The 19,962-nt window shown below is 40.7% G+C and overlaps 1 protein-coding gene across 1 annotated transcript in view; it reads right to left on the bottom strand.

The window, feature by feature from the left end:
• Positions 1-19,962, bottom strand: part of gbe1b (glucan (1,4-alpha-), branching enzyme 1b) — a 152,745-nt gene that overhangs the window by 82,884 nt on the left and 49,899 nt on the right. Inside the window, exons 6-7 of the mRNA XM_039821897.1 lie at positions 19,660-19,750; positions 15,022-15,231 (exon numbers count right to left, since the gene is read on the bottom strand). Of these exons, the coding sequence (XP_039677831.1) occupies positions 15,022-15,231; positions 19,660-19,750 (301 nt within the window). The remainder of the gene's footprint in view (positions 1-15,021; positions 15,232-19,659; positions 19,751-19,962) is intronic.

Genomic DNA, 19,962 nt, shown 5'->3' with positions numbered 1-19,962 from the left:
AAAACAACAGAACGTAACATGTCAAGTTAAGTCTTGCTTGCAATGGTCTTGGGCTTGTGGGAAACTGTGTTCATTACATGCACTAAAAACAGAAACATTGAAATGTTTAGCATTCCTGGCGATAACCGCAATATATGCTGTTTGCATAATTAAAAATGTAAAAGAGGTTAAGGTTTTTCTATACTTCTGGTATTCTTACTCCTGTACCGGGATGTTCTAATTTGCCTTCAGCTCTCTACAGTATGTCTACAGTCACAGTTTACAAACCTAAATCAGACCATGAATTATAAAAGTTAGACAATGAATTTCATTTGGGGGGTTTTCAGTTGTGACACCACACTGAGGGGCGGTTCAACATTTTGTGATTCAATGATGCAATTTCATCATGTCAAAAAGTTGGCGAAGCAGTAAGGAGTCCCAGATTCATGCTTCAACCATGCTTCAATAACATCTCAAACTACAGAAAATCCATCCAAACACCAGACAATTCTTAGTCTCTATAATACCTCCTGTTTAAATCGCGTAATTGATTTATCCCCTCAACGTTCCAACACTAAATGCTAAGGATTACATCCTCTGAGGCAAAAAGACAAAATCCCAGATAAAGAAGCCATGACACAGAAACACATTTAAATGCGTTGCCTTCTGTGCTCCATTCCTCAGGGATGACCAACCTCAGCACTGTTTGACAGGTGTGAAGCTGCATGTAACATCGGCGGCTTCCTCCTTCCCTTGAGGAGGAGCACAGGGGAGCCTGGTATGATCCGATATAGCAGCCTGGCTAGGTGGTCACGCAGACCCTGTGATAAATAGATTAGGTCCTCCACTCCACTGCGCAGAGCCAACAAAGGCTCAGACACAATGTATCCCCACGGGATGGAGATAATAGCCAGTGAGAGCCAGAAGGCCCAAGATGAAACCATACTGCCACATTAGGACCCACAATGCCATTCATCATCAAGTCCAATTACAGTGGGAAAGTTAGATCTCTATACCCAATGTTATACAACGCTTATCTATGCAGTTCAATGAAGTTATCACTCGGCATGTGGCGTTAATACCAAGGAAGCAAATTGCATATTACACTGTCCTTGTGCTAATAAAGCTCGGCAATGACAGTCAAATCTTGTTAGGGTGCACTGATCGAGTAAAACTCTAATATTGCTGCTTGTAGAGTACAATAAGGTAATCTATCAAATGTGTTGTTGTTTTACCTGCAAAAGCACAGCTATACAAGTCTACATTCCATTCAAATAACAGAATTGTTTTCCAGCTGCATGCTTAGTTGCTCCTTATCAGAGCTTATTTCCTCTTCCAGCTGAACATGACTGTGACCCATATTATGGTATTTGTGTTCCATTGCAAGTGGAGCAGATGTGAAAAGAAAAAAAAATTCCTGTTTTTCTAGAAGTCAATTTTGCATAAGGGGTCAAGGCAACTTGTCATGATGGCAGAGAGAAAGATTTAAAGTCCCTGTTTTCACAACATCACAGGTAAGCTGCAGATAAGACCAAATAAATTTCAGAAGCTGACAGGTCATTCCACAAGAAGTGTGATGCTCAAACAACGATGCTCGACAGCCTGATGGATTGTGCGTATTTGTTGGACCAAAAAAGGACAAATAAGGTGCCTCATTTAACGCATTTCAAAACTTTTCTCCAGTCCCTGAAGCCATTAATGCGGCCAGGACAGAGAAATTGACAGCAGTGACACCTGTAATAAATTCACATTTCTTGGTGGAGGCTTGATTTATTTATTTATTTATTCAATCACGGAATAATTCATCCAGCTGGTGGGTACTTTGAATACACATATGCACCGCAGATTCTTGAAGGATATGACTTGCTTATGTTGTATAATGTATTTTCTAGGGCTGTCAAAACAACGCGATAATAATTCCTGTTATTTAAATTCCTTTTAACGGCACTAATTTTTTTGGATGCGCGATTGGACGCGCTGGGTGATTTCGCTCCGTAGTTTGGGAAATCAGGAAGTGATGCTGTAGTTATGTTGTGGACAGGGTTGTCAACATGGCAACTTTCTCGCTAGATACGCCGACTTTTCAGACCCTCTTAGCAACTTATAAATATATTCATAATATATTCAAATATAAATATTGTATTGTAATTCATTCCCATGCATGCAGACAACGGCTCCTCGGCCTACAGCGCTGACGTCTCTCCCCCTCTCTCCTCTTGCGCAGCAGCACTGCACAGGCAGTGGGGCTTTTGAAAAGCAAGTTCAGTTTTAAAGCCCTTCCAGATGGTTCTCTCCACAAGGCTAAAATTATTTGCATGTACTGTCGATGTGAACTGAGTTACCGCCGGAGTATGTCGAGTCTCAAATACCACTTAGCATTAAAAACGCATTATTAAAAATATCCCTTATAATGTACATTTAGAACAGATAAAAAAAAAAGTGTGATTAATTTGGGATAAATCACGAGTTGACCCTCATGTTCGAACCTCAGTCTGAGGTCAAATTTGACCAGTTTTCAAAAGTTTCTATATAAAAAATATGGGATTCTTTCAACCAAATTGCCCAAAAATAAGATGGATGGTTGCATACACGAAACTGTCTGTGATTATCCATCAACAAACATTCTTCAGATCTTAATTATTAGTCAAAATAATTTATAATTTCTGTTGTTTTTTTTGTTTTGAGTTTTTAAATTAGGTATAATTTAATTTAAATGAGGTTTATAGACCAAAAAGTTTAAAACTATAGTGGTGATAATTTGGAATGAAGTTGGCTAAGAAGATGTAATACAGAATCGGGTGATAATTTGTTATTTGATGCTTTAGAAACAGGCAAAACAGACCACACTACCGCATGGTCGACGGGAAGACTATCATATGGTTAATCGCAATTAAATAATTTAACCGATTGACAGCCCTAGTATTATTCATTACTTTTGTGACTCAAGGTAGAAATTGTAATCCTGTTTAGTTGTCATGTTCTTTTATAAACTAAGCCGCAGTCCAGTAGCCTGGCTTCGCCCTCCTACGTACTTCCGCTCAATTTTCGTTTTCCTTCAGTACATCGTCTGGGTTTGCAGTATATTCTCCGGCCAAATCTTTACCGATCCAATCAGCGAACAGAGGGAGTGGCTGAGAACGATGACGTTGAGGTCGTGACGTGCACTAGTTTGAGTTGTAGTTCCGTAATGGCAGCGGAGAAAGATGCGAGCGAAGCGTTGTGGCAATGGTGCCGAATATCCAGAAGTTAAAGCCCGAGCAAGAACAATCTTTGCCGAGTTGTGTTGGTGGCCGTGATGTTGGGGCGCTCCTCCCCACGGGGTTCGGGAACAGTTTGATTTTCCAGCTCGCTCCGTTAGCAGTGAAGGAGTTGGCTAAGACGAATGCTAGCGATGCTAAGCCGACGTCATGAGTCACGACCAAACGTTAACGATTGGTTATGGCAGATCCAGAGTGGCTCTGGGCCAATAGTTTTAAACTTCAACAGAGTACCCACATTCAAGGAAGTTAACACTTGTCAATGGAGAGTGGCCAGACTCTCTGGACAAATGAAATGGACCAGAGTCTGGTAGGTCCAGGCTAGCAGTCCAGTAAAACATGGTTGAATTAGCAAATCAGCAAAGCGTGTGTCTTGAAATACAAATAAGTGCTCTGTACTGGAAATGTGTAAGAAATACATCTTCATACTTGGTACCACGCTGTTAAGCAGCCCTCCAGGTAGTGTGGTGATACTGGCTGCCTCGCAGGGTAAACTCTCATCTCGCTGCCTGACAGACTGTCCCTGTATGGCTGCGCCTTGTGTCAGATACTGTATCTGCCATTTGTCTGGCATTCTTTAGGCTGCCTGGAAGCTAGTTGCGTTTGCTTGGCATCCTGGGAGGAATATTCTGCTGCCTGTGAGACGGTTTGTATGTTTAGCAACCTGTCATTAGTATCACCTTGTACTTGTACTTGCTGCCTTTCAGAATTCAGTTGCAGTGTGCCAGGCCAATTCTTCCCCATTGGAGTTTTCTCCAGTTGACCCGAGTAGTGGCAGGAGGGTATCTCTGGAGGCGTTATTTAAATCGGAGGACTATTCTGACAAATAAATCACATTTATTGTAGGCATGTTTCCAGAATCATAGCTGTACAGTAAGCTAGCTAGATTAGGGTGACCAGACGTCTTGGTTTGACTGGGACGGTCCAGATTTTGAATTGCGTGTCCCGAGTCCCGACAAAAGCCTGTCGGGACGCTAAAATGTCCCCATTTACACCAGGAGCGGCGTCAGACGATTTTGCCGGGGCTTCAGCCACGAATGTTTTGAGTGTAGCCCCGAATGTAACGTTGTCCAGTTTATTTTCTGAGGCGAATAGAACGGGCAGCTACGTGCGGGGTCCGACCGTGCTGTATTTGTTGCTATCACCTAGCAACCGTCTCTACGTGAGGAAAGCTGTGAAAGGTGTTTTCGGAGGAATCATAGCCAAATCAGTCTAATACATTGATGCCATCAAGAAAAAGTTTAGGAGCGCAATACTAATGATTTAGTTTGAAGTTCCTGTGCGTGATGTTTCCAGTCTCAAACACACAGAGCTCTGAAGCAGACCTGTGTCGCTTAGTGTCCACTCTCTGTAAAATGCTGGGCAGCTTCAGGTTTATAAAGGACGCGCTCAGCTGTGGACATGCTGCGACAGATGTGTTGTGTTTGTGCTCCGTGTATTTCTGCAGTAGTTTCGGGTTTCCACCTCCGATGTAGAGCAGCGTACAGCCACTTCTCTAGCTAAACTGTTTGTCTCATTCAGAGACCAGAGACCCAAACTGGCCTCTGTGTCTGTCAGAAGGTCTGAGATCTACCGTATCAGAGCAATCACGTAATGCACAGCAGACTATGGTGCAGGTATAGATTATTTTCTGAAATATTGTGACTTTATTCTTGTAATAGCCGATTATCACTTTATTTTTATCAAAATATCACGACTCCTCCAAATCACAGAGAACACAGATATACTGTATTTTGAATGTGCAAAACGTTTTGGACATGAGCAGAAATCTTGCTCAAACACATCTGAAATATTACAGTCCAGGGGTTTATTAATACATTAAAATGAATGAATGTATCATTGAGGTGAATAATTGTCATATGCATATTAAGGAAGTTACTTGCCCAACAAAAGACGCAAAACAGGAGGGAAGAGTAAATGATGCCTAGGCTACATGTGTGCTGACTCTGATATAATTAGAAAAATCGATCCAAAAGGAGAAAAAAATAGATCAAAGCAATACAGAATGCCTGAGAGCCTTACTGCAATAAATTCCATTATGTTTTTATATTCGGATTGTAATCTAGGTTTCTCTTTACATAAAGATATTTGCAGCATACATTAAGTCAGAAAAAGGTAGAAATAGGTGCATAAAAATTCACCAGAATGCAGGAAATGAAGTGTTTAATGCTCAAAATTTTCAATAAATCATTTTCATTCTTTTGATGTTATTGGAATAAATAACACCACAAAAATCTCAACATAAATCTCACACTAAACTGAAAAAGGCTGTTGCTGCAAAAGGAAAAAAACATTGTTATCATTAGATGAGGAGCCTACGATCAAAATAATGAAGTTATTGTCTGTGTCTATGTCTGACCTGGGCTGGTACATGTTCACGTTAAAAAGCATGTGCGTGCACAAGCACTACAGTCACACGCAAAGTGTCCCGGTTTTAGTTCCCGGGAAATCTGGTCACCCTAAGCTAGATGTGTTGCAATGTGCTAACCATTTGGCATTGGTTAATTACAAAAAGAGGCGGGTCAGAACCTGGTAGCTACTGATGAGGGAGGGTGTAATTTACAGGCTTAGCTGAGGGAATAACAGTCCCCGGGGTTGGGAAAGTAGAAGAGTGGGGACGAGCCATAGCAGGCCCTGTTTCCTTAGTATGGTTAATATGGAATTCCAGGCCAGTTACACAGCTCTTGTAATACTGAGTAAATAATCATGTCTCAGTATCACGTGAACATTGACTCTGAACGGGTAAATTCAGGCTCTTAATAAACATCTCTTGCCAATGAAATAAAACAACTTTTAACAATTAAAAATGTCTTTTCTCGCAGTCCACACTCTTTAAAATGTGTATATAAAGGTCCCATATTCTGCTTATTTTCAGGTTCATACTTGTATTTTGGGTTTCTTCTAGAACATGGTTACATGCTTTAGGACCCTATCTTGCACCCAGCGTAATTGACCTTGTACACCGACACATGTATCATTCCTATTTTGCACCCGACGCACAGCGGACTTTTCCCTCCACAGACTCACGTTGGTAAATTAGGGAATGTATTTGCGCTCCCGGGGGTGGTTCAGCAAAAAGAGGAGGCGTGTTCAGGCGCAAATGTTCCCTGGTGCTATTTTGCAGTTTCAGAAAACAATTTCGCCACTGACCAGGAAAAACCTGGTCTAAAGTCAGTGGCGCATTATTCAGATGCTATTTTAGGGCTCATGCTTGGCCATAATGTAGCGTGCGCATACACTTTGGTTCCCTCATCTAAACGACGCAGCAGTTCCCATTTTTGCAAACCATACATAATTACAAGGAAAAATATTACTGAAAATGCGCTTCAGGTGTTTGGATCAGTGGCTTGTTGTGTTTTACACAACATTTCCATGAATCATGGATGTGTTGATGACATAAATGAGGAAATATTAGAGGACTTAAGGAGACGTGATGTTGAACAGTGGGATTGGACACTTGAGGGTCCGGGAGTGGCAATGCGCGATGCGCTCCTGATGGAGCAGGTGGACGGAGATGGAGTTAGTGGAAGAGGAAGGGGCACAACAGGCGCAGGTGCGTTTGGAGGCCCACGCTCCATGGCTGCAGCAATCCTGCTCCCAAGAGGCCGCAGCAACAAGACGGGCATTTATTACTTTGCCGCATCCCAGACAGCTCCCGCTGGCGTGCACCAGGCAAATCCGCCGTCATAATAGCAATCCGCCAAGGAACAAGCGCGCCTGCTCTTAAAGGGAATGTGAGATGACGCTCTGATTGGTTATTTTCACGTTACGCCCAAACCACACCTAGCTACTTCAGACCAACCCATTTTAGATTTGCGTTGGGCACAAGACTCATTTATCCCGCCGGTATAATAGCAACCGTGCCCGAGATCCGCCCACAAAGCTACTTGTATTTTGCGTTTCATACTTGCGTTTCAGATCTTGTTCTTCTTCCGCATCTTCGCTCTCAGCATCCCTGCACCGCCATTGCAGCCGGGGAATGACTGTAACAACACTGTAGCTGCACTTTCTACCTATATATAGTTAAGTTGTGACATCACAACCATACGGAAGTCCTGACGGCACGTTTAAAAGGCACAGTTTCTGAATATGGGCTGTGTGGATTTGAGCGTTTTGATACTTTCACAGTATTTATATAGCACCTTGACCTTCTTTATAATCAAAAAGACATAGAAATCTCCATTTTTACAATATTGGACCTTAGAGGTAGATTATTCATTTCATTTCACATGAAAACTGCTGACTGCTCCCAGAGAGCTCTGGAACCTTTTTTGCTATTTGTCAGATAGTTTTAACGAGCTAAGGGGCATGAAGGTTCGGAGCTGCTATGTTCCTAGCCACTGGCTCCATCCAGCACCTAGTGGAAGCACTACAGGCAGCTCCAAGCAGCCCCATGCACACCTACAGCTAAGCTGAGCTCATTAGCTGGAGCTCACCAGAGGGGAAAACAGCTTTTCCCCTTGCTGTGTGACTCGATGGGGCAGGGGAAAAAACTCACTAAATAGTGAAATGACTGTACTGAATTTGAACTGAGTTGACATTGATCAGACCGTAGCCAGGCCCCAACTATCGTCCAAAGTTGGCCCAAGTATGTAAAAACATAATTGCTCCAAAAGGGAGGCAGAGATCGATTGTTTGGGTATCTTTTGTGATGGTTTCTGCTCTGATTCTTTAAAATAAAAACCTGTCATTTATCAGCAGGGTGATTCTTTTCTTCCCCTGCATGTCTTTCCTAGTGTACAGTCCTGTATTTTTAGAATTTCACAATTTAAAGGCTGTTCAGCTAGCAAACTGTAGGTTCTGCAGTTGAAAATAAAGATAAAAACAGATCTCACACTGTCAAAAGTCATGCCAAGAAAAAGGTACATGTTTCATAATTTGTTCTCCTAAAGACGATATGTGTAACTGTGAAACAAAGACTCAAATATTATACATGTGTAGCTTGTAGAAATAAAACCAATATGTCTTTATGGCAGTGTCAGTACTGTATGTTACATGGATTAAAAATTATAACTTGGATCAATGGATTTAGCACCATATAATACATCAGAGAACCTACATTATTTGATTCTGCCTTATTTGAGCCCTCTTTCTGTAGAATATAATTACAATCCAAGCAGTGGGTAATCTCATTTAGTGAATGTCTATAAGCTATCTTTCTTCTTTTAGGATCAACGGCGGCACAGAGGCACAGTAACATTCACTATTTATATTGCCCATATACACATCATTAACAAATATTTGAATGTAAAAAAAAAAAAAAGCCACGCATAGAATAATCTTGTCAGAGGGAGAATTATTGCTCCTTGGTCCTCAAACGCAGGGCCGATCTCTCAGCATGAGAACACGGAGAAGAGTTAAAAAAGAGTTTTCAAAAGCCTGGCCCTGGGCCTATTTTTCATATCTTAAGAATTCACACAAAGATTGATGAAAAATGGATGCAAACGATCCTGGGAGAGGTGGGGGGATTACAGAACAAGCCCACATCAAGCTCCTTAGAACTCTCACATCTGAAGGCCCTGATCTGCAAAAAGGCTCAGCTTCTGTGGCTGCGCACCCTGCACGTCGGCCCAACCACCGGCTTATTCACTCGCTAACTGTCTCAGGGTGACTTTGACATCTTTGAAAAGGTTTATGGAGGAAACAGCCGCTAACAAATAATGCAGATATCCTTCTGTTCATTGCCGCTTATCATATCAAGAGCGGTCAGGGTACCGTTGCATCGCCTTGTACATTCTAGGGTTGTTAGAGTAAACGAAAACGAAAATAAGCAGTGAAAAATATTTTTGGTAAACTGAAACTACATTTTTATTAACCTATTTATTCAGGGGAAGGTTCACTTAGAGACAACCTCTCTTTTGCAGAAACGCCCTGATCACATTCACACAGTTCCACATTCATACCTGGAAGCTGCCCAGTACAACCCCAGTCTGATCTGCTGGCCACTGAGCAGCTCCGCTGGAGCGGTTGGAGGTTAAGGGCCTTGCTCAAGGGCACCTCAGTGGTGGTAATGAGGGAGGGACAAAGCGCTGTTCTTTCACTTTCGCCACCCAGATTTTATCCTGTCGGTCTGGGGATTGAACAGACAACCTTCCGGTCACAAGCTTCTTTAACCTTTAGGCCACCACTGCCCAAATAAAAAACAAAACTTTAAACCTTCAAGAAAAACTAAAACTAAACTGAAACTACATTGCCTGGTTAAAAAAGTAATATAAAATAATCAGTTTTTTATTTTAGCTATAATATGTCACTACTGGGGAAAAAAATGAATTTCCATCAACTCTCACAGAAATTGGACGGACTAGATGTGAGACGGCGCTGTGCTGTAACTGCTTCACATCGGAGACTAAAGTAGCGCAAAGATTCAACATTAAACATCATGGCCGGGCGCCTGGGTAGCTCACCTGGTAGAAGTAACTAATATCAAACTACATTGCCGAAAATTGTAAAGTATAAGAGTTTATTTTAGAAGGTCAGTTGATACTGTATATAAGCTAAATATCCTTTGATGTTTCAAGGGCATTTGGAAGATTTCAGCTCAAAGCAAAGGTTCAAGCAAATAATGTATTCACTTTTCCTCCATTATACTCAAAATATTCATCTAATTCAAATATTCAGCAAGCACAAGTACGAGCTCCTTTCAATAAAGAGATGCCAAGACCGTCCTGACACACAACTATTGTGTCAGCGAGGGCCTCCGATGCAGACGCACTTGACTCAGGAGCAACTCAAGTTAACAATTGGATAGCAGGCATCGATCTAAACAGCGTTCTCTCCGCACTGAGCAGAATGTTTTATGAGGAAAAGTTGAAGAAAAACACAGCCAAACTAAACTCCTTGATAAAGATGCAGAAGTGGAAGCGGAGCAGAAGAGGCAGCAACAAGGAAAATGAATCTTTTTTGCTCCCACAGCCAGTATCAGTCAGCTTCTGTCAACCTAATAAGAACATCATGGTCGGACTGTGATGGCTGATAGCGGGGCTGCCGCTTGATTAAAAACAGCCTGTGTTTCACACTAGGATCACGGCTAGCCTCGGAGCTTCATTTCCTTCCCAAAGGGAGTAGCAGAAAAGCTTGACACAAACGACACGTCCAAACAACCTGCGAGAGGCGCGGAAGACAAATGAACTGGCTGTGACATTGCCGAGCTCCTCTGGGCTTTTACAAATGACTCCTCATATGCCTCCCAGTCGTGGCATATGTCTGCACCGTGTCTAATGAGTGCTTCGGATATGAGGAGAGTTCAATAAGTAATGAAAGAACACCCTTCTTCTCTTATTATAGCCCCTGTGCCTGACACTAAACATTGTATAATGTATCGGAAACTGCTGCACACCGACACACACACTTATTAAAAGGGAGTTCAAAAAAGGCATTTGATAGACTCAACAATGCCTGTTCCTCTTTAATGTGCGCTGGGATCATTTTCTGGGTACAGTGGCAAGAGGAGAGGCACTTAATTAGCCACCCTACAACAACACCAATCAATAGTTTTGGTGTACACTATAGCACCAGCGGAGGCCGCCCGATTTCAAGCCTTTCATGTTTTTCCTCACACTCCTGTAATTAGCTGGAAATATGAACATTGCCAAAGCCTGCCAACACAGTAACATCAAATCGTTACTCATAATGCATTAAAATTCAACACCTGTCTGGCCAAATGTGTAAAAGGTAAAATCAAGAGCATTGGAGGAAGCCTACATTCACCACGAATAGCCTGTTCTACACCTTAGGAATATCAGCTTAATGGTGGACCTGACTGCATGGCCATTTAGGTGAGAGATGTAATCTCTCATTTTGAGATCATGTCTTGCTTTTGACCTTCAACGCATCACACTGTATCACATGGTCTGAGAGAATATAAAGAGTGGTATGTCAGCTCCCATTTGGCCTCATTTATCAATCTTTTCATATGTTGCTTAAATACATTTTTCTTTTAAATTCAGAACAACCTTAAACTGCGGTGCTCATTTATGAGCCCTGTTTACAAAGGTAAACATTAATGCAGCCATCGTCGCTTTAATGAGTTTAGTTGCATATGTTACATTGAAACGCAGCTTTTATTCTCCACAGCTAGAGCATAATGTGGAGTTGAAATTGCAGTAATCAGTGAGCAGTTCCTTGCTTTTATATCGTGGACGGTGCTAAAAGGCTCAGAAAAAGGAATGTCGGATTTAATTACAATAAAATTATAGTTGCATAAAGTCAAAGACAAAGGTAAAGTAAGAGCCCCGCCGCGCTGGTTTAGTGCAGATCTACTAATAACACAAAACAAAAAGCAGGTACATTTGCACTAATACTTAATAGAATAGGAAGTAATTGCATTGTGATTTAATTGCATTGTAGAACTTTCTGTATTATATATGCTCTTTAAAGCTCACACAACTTGCCAAAAATACTTAATCAGTTTTTAGGCGAGGCAGCTTTATTTGTATAGCACATTTCAGTAACAAGGCAATTCAAACTGCTTTACATAAAAACGATAAAAAAAAAAATGAAACATAAAATACGAGAATAAGAGTTACAGTGCAGTATAAGAAATTAAACATTAAACAGCAGTTAAAAACGGTTAAACATTAAAACATTTTTTTGTCATCATATCCACTATTGGTCCCTCTGGGACGTGTGGTTTACTCTGCTTGCCATCCATCTAGGTGTGAAAAAGTACTTTTATTTTTATTTTAAAATATAGTCGTCACTATAAGTCTTAGTTTCTTTCTTTAGACAAACTTCGCAAAAACCCTTTTGGTTGAAATTCACACTTTTTGAAATTAGATTTTGATTCGTGATCTCATGTAAACCAGTTGAAATTCACACTTTGTTGTAATTAGTGATCTCATCTCAACCTGAAACCCTACTGATTAAAATTCACACTTTGTCGTAATTAGTGATCTTATTTCAACCTTAAACCCTTTACTGTTCGTAAAAGGCTGGTTCTTAGTAAAACCCACACAATGAAATCTGGAGTAATGATGACAAAAAAGAAAAAGAAAAGAAAAAAAGTGTTTATTTTTCCACCTTGGTGAAATAGAAAATGTTAATTGCGGTTTGCGATACTCATGCATCAAAATCGACTTGAACATTATGTTTTAACCATATGCATCAATGCACATCTACAAATAGGTCGTCCAAAGTACTAGGGATGTGAATCTTCACAGGTGTCACGATGCAATTACGATTATCCTCTCAACGATTCGAATCGATTGGATATCCCGATGCATCACGATGCGTCACCTACTCAATATTATTATATATTGCTACACATGGTTTTCAACAACAATTTCAAGCAGTCAGATATATGTATGAACTCCCCTTTTTATTGTTTCTGCTCTTATAAAAGACACTTCCTGAGAGTAGCGGAGGCTGAACACAGACGACAGCAGACAAAAGGCAAAAGGCAAAAAAAAGCTGCGACCGAAAAATCAACAAGTAACATCGGTAGGCAAAAATCGATTATGGTCTGTCGCTGCGTCGTTGCAGAATCCTCTAGGTCCGCATCGCAATGCATGGCTGCAATGATTAATTTCAACACCCCTACAAAGTACATTAAAAGGTGGGAATCACAGGGTACCTCACGATACGATACAATACATGGCTCTCGATACCGATAATATCACGATAGCAATTCTGTGATGATCAATATATTGTTATTATATATTATATGATACATAATGACATGGGTCCTACTGTGAATACAAAATGTCTGTGAAAAGGTTAAGCGCAGGTTTTCTCTCTTTATTCACTGCAAGTCCAAACTGTTAGAAAACAGCACAAGTTTTTCAGTCTGTACATTAAAATGACACAACTATAGAGCAACTCTGGGTCCAGACTTTGGACTTAAACGTGGCTGGGGCATCGGTTATTTTCCTCAAACTGCTGTCCGCCTTCCTGTTGAAACCTCTTCCTCATCGGCTAGCTAACTTATGTTGAAGTTTCCCTCATTCTTGTGTTGAGCGCCACCTCGAGGGGCAGGGAAATCTATTTAGAGCGCCTTATTTCATTCATTAAAATATCAATATTTGCCGCCAGCATATCGATTCTCGTATCGGCAGAAGGACAAACGATATATATTGCTGTATCCATATTTTGTCCCACCCCTATTCTGCCCTGCAAAGGCAAAAGACCTTAACTCGCTAGAGTGTGAAACTGAGAAAAATGACTTTAAAGTTTCTTACAAAAGTATTATAGGTAGAACTCCCAAAATTTGACAACTAGTTGCTATAATGAAGAAATGTTTGTATGCAAAAAATGAGTTCAAAATTGACATTTGATCCTTGTTTGGCAGTTCCTGTACTCTGCCTTTGTATCATGTGCCAAAAACAAGGAGTCATGCAAAGGCAAAAGGCAGTAACTGACATATAATCAATATTTGCTTGCTGTTCACCATACTTACATCCATTATAAGAACACCTAACCAAGGTCTAGTCATGTTATTGGTTTTAAATTATATAGAAAACCTTTGCTTGTTCCTATTTACTGCTATAATGATCAGGATAGTGTGGCAACACTAACACTGTTGAACAGTATGACAGATAAGTTACTTTGCAGTACAGTATACATTATGAATAAATACAAGAAATATTTTCTCAATAATTTAATTATAATTGAATACAAAGGTATATTTATTGTTTAACAATAAATATATAACGTTTAATACTTTTGCAAGGCACTGTATCCTGTCATATTCTCATTAGGGGCTGAGCCCCCCTAAAGGTCTGATCCTAGAATCGCCCCTGGTTAAGGGTTAAGGGCCACCAAACTGCTCAAGATGCCCAGTCAACGAACTTGACTTGGATTACTACTTTTTAATTCTGAGATAACATTTAGGTTAGCCTACTTTGTACGGACGTTAGCAATAACTAGCTTAGTGCTTTTATGGATTTGTGTAAGATTTGACATGAATACATAGCTGCAAGAAGGAAATATGGTTCAAACACGTATGGATTGTTGTGGATACAGCAGATGACGTGCATTGCTATGGATTATACCTTCCATGGATTATATCGGATTGTATGGAAAGGTAGGATGCCTGTGTATTTAATAATTAGTTTTCGGCGTCTGATGTGAGGCTCCGCCAAGTGAGGAGATGTCAGCATCAACATTAGCGCTACGTGACACAGATTAAAGTTAGCTAGCTGCGGGCTGTCACTGACACTGACAGATCTGAACCATCGCCAATTTATTTCAAAGATATGCCTTGTGTATGTTACGTGGTTTGGTGACAATTAAAAGCGGCAAACTTTGACAGTACGATGAGGCCAGAGTACAGTAACCTCACGGTGGCACAGTAACATCTCTCTTGATGCCTGGCTAAACAAAGTCAGAACACCTTAACTCAACTTCAGCGTGTCGGAACAAAGGCAAAGCTGTGGTTCTGCTGTGGTTTCTCGTATGGTTTTGGATGTTACGGTTGTCATAGCCCTTAATTTTCTCGTTAAAACAATCAAATTGACTCATGATATTTATTCACATGACAAAGGAGGTCTCAAATACCCCAAAAGTGACATTAACTCATTTTTGCCCAAACATGATGTTACGGCGTTTTGCCTTTGTAGGGCAGTATTGTACACTGCACAACATATGCCAATAAAATTAAAGCGTGCAATGAAATTTCTCATTCAATCTTGATAAACATATCTTAATGTATCTCCTTTTTTTTTTTTTTTTTAAATACACCCTTTCAATGACATGCAAGCCAGATCCATACATACATTACCCTGCAGAGTGATGCATTTATACAAAGATGCAGAGGAGGTAGAGGAGTGTGGAAGCAGACAATGAATACCTGGAGTAGTTGAAGAGGCGGCTGTCCCACAGCTTGTGCTCTCCTCTGGGTGGGGAGTGGAAGAAACATGAGTCGGAGCCATCAAAGCGGTTCAGGCCGTCCTCGGTGTTCTTGGAGGCGTGGCTGTGAACGACATCCAGCAGCACCACAATGCCCATCGAGTGAGCCACATCTATCATCTCCTTCAGCTCCTCTGGGGTACCGTACCGACTACAACATACACAGATTTGTATTAGTCCGAAACCCTTTAACTCTAATGGCTCAAATGGAAATGGAATTGGAATCAAACTTACCCCTAAACCTAAACTTAACTAGAGCTGCAAAGATGAACAATGAATCGACTTTTTGTCAACTATTAAATTAATCGCCAACTATTTAAAGGGGTGATAGAATGCAAAACCGATTTTACCCTGTCATAGTTGAATAACGACAGTTCGGTGGGTAAATAGGACATACATAGAAGCTCAAAATCCCATTGACACCCTTTTACTATGAAAATTTCATATTTTGAAACTGCCGCTGAAAACGGGCGAATCCCAACAAAGCTGGAAGTTGACGTCAACCTCCCAAAAACCGGAACCTTTGTCAGCCCATGGGTGTATTAAGAGAACGGTCACGCCCCAACATTTACATAGGCTACACAACTGACCTGAGATCAGTTAGTCTTCTGAATCTAGGTCGCGCAGATCTCAGAAAATGTATACATTGTTCATATGCTATTTTACCATTAAATTCACTTCTGAGAATTTTTTATGCGAGAAATCAACTACTTAGAGGTCAAATATGGGCCGTTTTACGAAAATTGATGTCTAATTGCAAATTTTGTCCGACTGTGTCGGACTTCAGAGGCTGGTGCTGCCTGTGTTGCTGCCTCGCGCCTTGGCCTGCCTTCCTCCACAGACCCCGGTGTAACACCGGCTTGCTGTGAGCCCGATTGAGCTCCGGCACGGCTGCCGCAGCCCACAGCACCTCATACCCGCGCAAAGTCACCGTTTGGGCTGGTGGACTACTACCAAACGCCGCTGCCCTGACAAAGCTCCAGGGCCTGCAACTCCCCTCTTCCTGCTAGCTAGCTAAATGCCCGGTGTATGTGAGTGAAAGCGCGGTCAGCGAGCTTGTTATGCCAGCATTCTCTTACCACAGATTCTAGTTAATCTTATAATGTGTGTAATTATAATGTGTTGAGTTATTTAAACAAACGATTGGGAAAATAAACGCGCTTGGTCCATGAGTCTCATTGATAGAGCCTGCGGCTGGATGGAGCTCTATCAATGAGAGCTAGCTAGCCTCCTCTTAGAATTCCTCTGGAATTCACAAATATTCATTAACTTGAAATCGGACACCGTTGTTAGCTTTATAAAAATATAGTTAGATGTTGTATAAGTGGGTGGCGGAAAATTCAAACTGTAAATATACTCGAATTACGACCAAAAATGAAGCTAACTAGCCGGCAATCTGTACACATAGGATTGAAGGGACAGTCGCAGCTAACGAAACCCTTACAGCTCACAAATATTCATTAACTTGAAATCGGACACCGTTGTTAGCTTTATAAAACATATAGTTATATGTTGTATAAGGCTGAAGCGAGGAAATTCAAACTGTAAATATACTCGAATTACGACCAAAAATGAAGCTAACTAGCCGCAATCTGTACATAGAGGATTGAAGGGACAGTCGCAGCTAACGAAACCCTTACAGCTCACAAATATTCATTAACTTGAAATCGGACACCGTTGTTAGCTTTATAAAACATATAGTTATATGTGTATAAGTTGGTGACGTAAAATTCAAACTGTAAATATACTTCAATACGACCAAAAATGAAGCTAACTAGCGGCAATCTGTACACATAGGATTGAAGGGACAGTCGCAGCATCGGAAACCCTTACCGCTCACAAATATTCATTAACTTGAAATCGGACACAGTCGTTAGCTTTATAAAACATATAGTTAGATGTTGAAAGTGGCGTGACGAAATTCAAACTGTAAATATACTCAAATTACGACCAAAAATGAAGCTAACTAGCCGCAATCTGTACATAGGATTGCAGGGACAGTCGCAACTAACGGAAACCCTTACAGCTCACAAATATTCATTAACTTGAAATCGGACACAGTTGTTAGCTTTATAAAACATATAGTTAGATGTTGTATAAGTGGCGTGCGAAATTCAAACTGTAAATATACTCAAATTACGACCAAAAATGAAGCTAACTAGCGCCAAAATCTGTACACATAGGATTGCAGGGACAGTCGTACAGCTATCGAAACCCGTACAGCTCACAAATATTCATTAACTTGAAATCGGACACCGTTGTTAGCTTTATAAAACATATAGTTATATGTTGTATAGCTAAGTGGCTGACATGTGTGTAACATTTGGTAAGAGATTGCTGGTGTAACAAGCTCGCTGACCGCGCTCTCACACGGGCCATTTAGCTAGCAGGAAGAGAGGAGATGCAGGCCCTGGCGCTTTGTCAGCGGCGAGGCGTTTGGTAGTAGTCCACCAGCCCAAACGGTGACTTTGCGCGGTATGAGGTGCTGTGGGCTGCAGCAGCCCGTTCGAGCTCAATCGAGCTCACAGCAAAGGCAGGCCAGGCGGAGGGCTAACACAGGCAGCTGAACTCCGACACACAGTTTTACCAAATTTGCAATTAGCCATCCATTTTCGTAAAACGGCCCATATTTGAGCTTTATATCGTTGATTTCTGCGATAAAAAAGTCTCAGAAGTGAATTTGGTAAGGAAACATTGCAGTGTCTGGAATATGAGATTCTGTCGCGTTTCTAATGTATGTGTTGGAGATTCGCTCAACCAATCAGCAACACGACCTCTAATGCGTGTGTATGGCGGAGTCGCTCAACCAATCAGCGCTTCGTCTCTATGTGTGTTAATCGGGGGCTAAGGCTCAACCAAGCAGCGCAGCTCATCTAAATATTCATGACCATACCATATTTGGAAGAAAAGCTCTTGTTACAAATAGGGCCAAAACAGGGGATGCATAAGGGCCAATAAAATATCAACCAGGCCATTTTCAGCCCAACTAATGTTACATACCCCATTAGGAGACCATAAGGAACAGTGTGAAATACCCTATATAATCATTCTATCACCCCTTTAAAATAATCGATTAATCGGTTTGAGTCTTTTTTTTATGAAAAAATAAGTAAAAATTCTGTTTGCAGCTTCTTAAATGTGAATATTTTCTAGTTCCTTCTCTACTCTGTGACAGGAAACTGAATGTGGACAAAACAAGACATTTGAAGACATCATCTTGGGGTTTTTGTAAACACAGATTGACATTTTCTGACATTTTATAGACCAAACAACTTATTGACAGATTAAATTGACAATGAAAATAATCATTAGTTGCAGCTCCAAACATACCCCTAAATCCAAATCCTAAAGTCAAGCTTACCCTTTGAGGAGGAATGGACCAACTGTCCTCACAACAATAAACCTCTAAGTCTATTTCTAACGTCTGGCCAAAATACCTTACCTCAACTTGCCCCCTCCCCTAAAAATAAACCTGGTTCATGACTTGTGCAAGGTGATGACCAGCAAAAATGTCCTTGGCTTTGAGTTTGTTTTTCCTTAAATTAGCATCACAGTGACAACAGGCCTGCGATTTAAGAGAAAGTGCAAGAGAACACACTGAATTTATACTTTATTATCATTATTCATATTGTCCTTGAACGTGTTTGGGATTTAGAAGACTATGGAGCATGAGCAGTATATTATTTCACAATCATAAGCTCCTTCTATCATTTGTCTAAAGATCATCCATTTTAACCACACTGATTTATACATTAAGTTAATTTTGTACGATATTATAAGTCTTCTACAGTCCTTTCATCTTATTTAAAATGTCATAAAGAAGATACTGTGGATCTCACAGAGTGATGCTATGTATGTATACACACTTCCATATACAGACACACATATCCTTGTGTAGACTCTTCATATTGTCCAAAAGCGACCCATCTGTCCTTCCAGCTATCATTACATCAGCTTCCTTGCTAAACAGGACACATAGCGACAGTATTACTCCGCTTTCCGGTATTCGACCGCTCAGGTTTTAAAAATGACACAGAGATCAATCATGGGTGAAATTACAATATATACATTACACTTTGGGTTCGGGCTCTACTCTAAGCAAGGAAGGAGGGATCTCTGAGAGAAGATAAATACTCCGACTAGTCCACCTTTATCTACGACTCCCTCCGCTCTCTGGATTAACAGCCAATGTATTTACACAGAGATTATTGCTGGTGTCAGACTTCCTAACCTTGATTTGAGGTGACTATTTTTTTATGAATTGGGAAGTTGCTCGCTCAGTTTTGTCCCTTATGACTGGGTTACTTATTCTACCCTTCCAAGAAACCCCAATTTCTCTCAAACTATTTGAATTACAACTACAAGACACGTAATTACACAATGCAAAAGAAATGAATGACTAATGCTAAAAACAAAAAGTCAATTTTATATGGAATCCAAAATGGGTGTTTTTATAATGAAAACCATAGAGATGATAACTTTTAATGCTTTACACAGTTTTGTAACACGGCAGCTTTGCAATCAAAGCGTGTACAAAATACATATTTTGTATCATACTCTGAAATTGACAAGCATTTACCTGGAAGCAGCAAAGAAACTTGTAATCTGATATCCAAAGCTTGCATAGTAGGCATGCTCCATGATCGCCATCAGTTGAATACAGTTGTAACCTGTGCACAGAAAGAGAGCCATTTCAAAAACATTCTTTCTCACTTTTATGTGTTCAAGGCTTTCCTACCACATTATTGAACTAACTTTGTCTAACTGTTTGTAATACTTTAGATATCAGCTGTGAGTAAACCACTAAATTATGTATGATCAGAAAATATGTGTTTAATGCTTATGGCAGGATGTTGCAATGTAGTTTGACATCCTGGTGCTT

Source organism: Perca fluviatilis, chromosome 2 (assembly GCF_010015445.1).
Source record: "Perca fluviatilis chromosome 2, GENO_Pfluv_1.0, whole genome shotgun sequence".
NCBI lineage: Eukaryota > Metazoa > Chordata > Actinopteri > Perciformes > Percidae > Perca > Perca fluviatilis.
The sequence above is the reverse complement of the archived record's forward strand: the minus strand, read 5'-3'. Positions and strand labels throughout refer to the sequence as shown.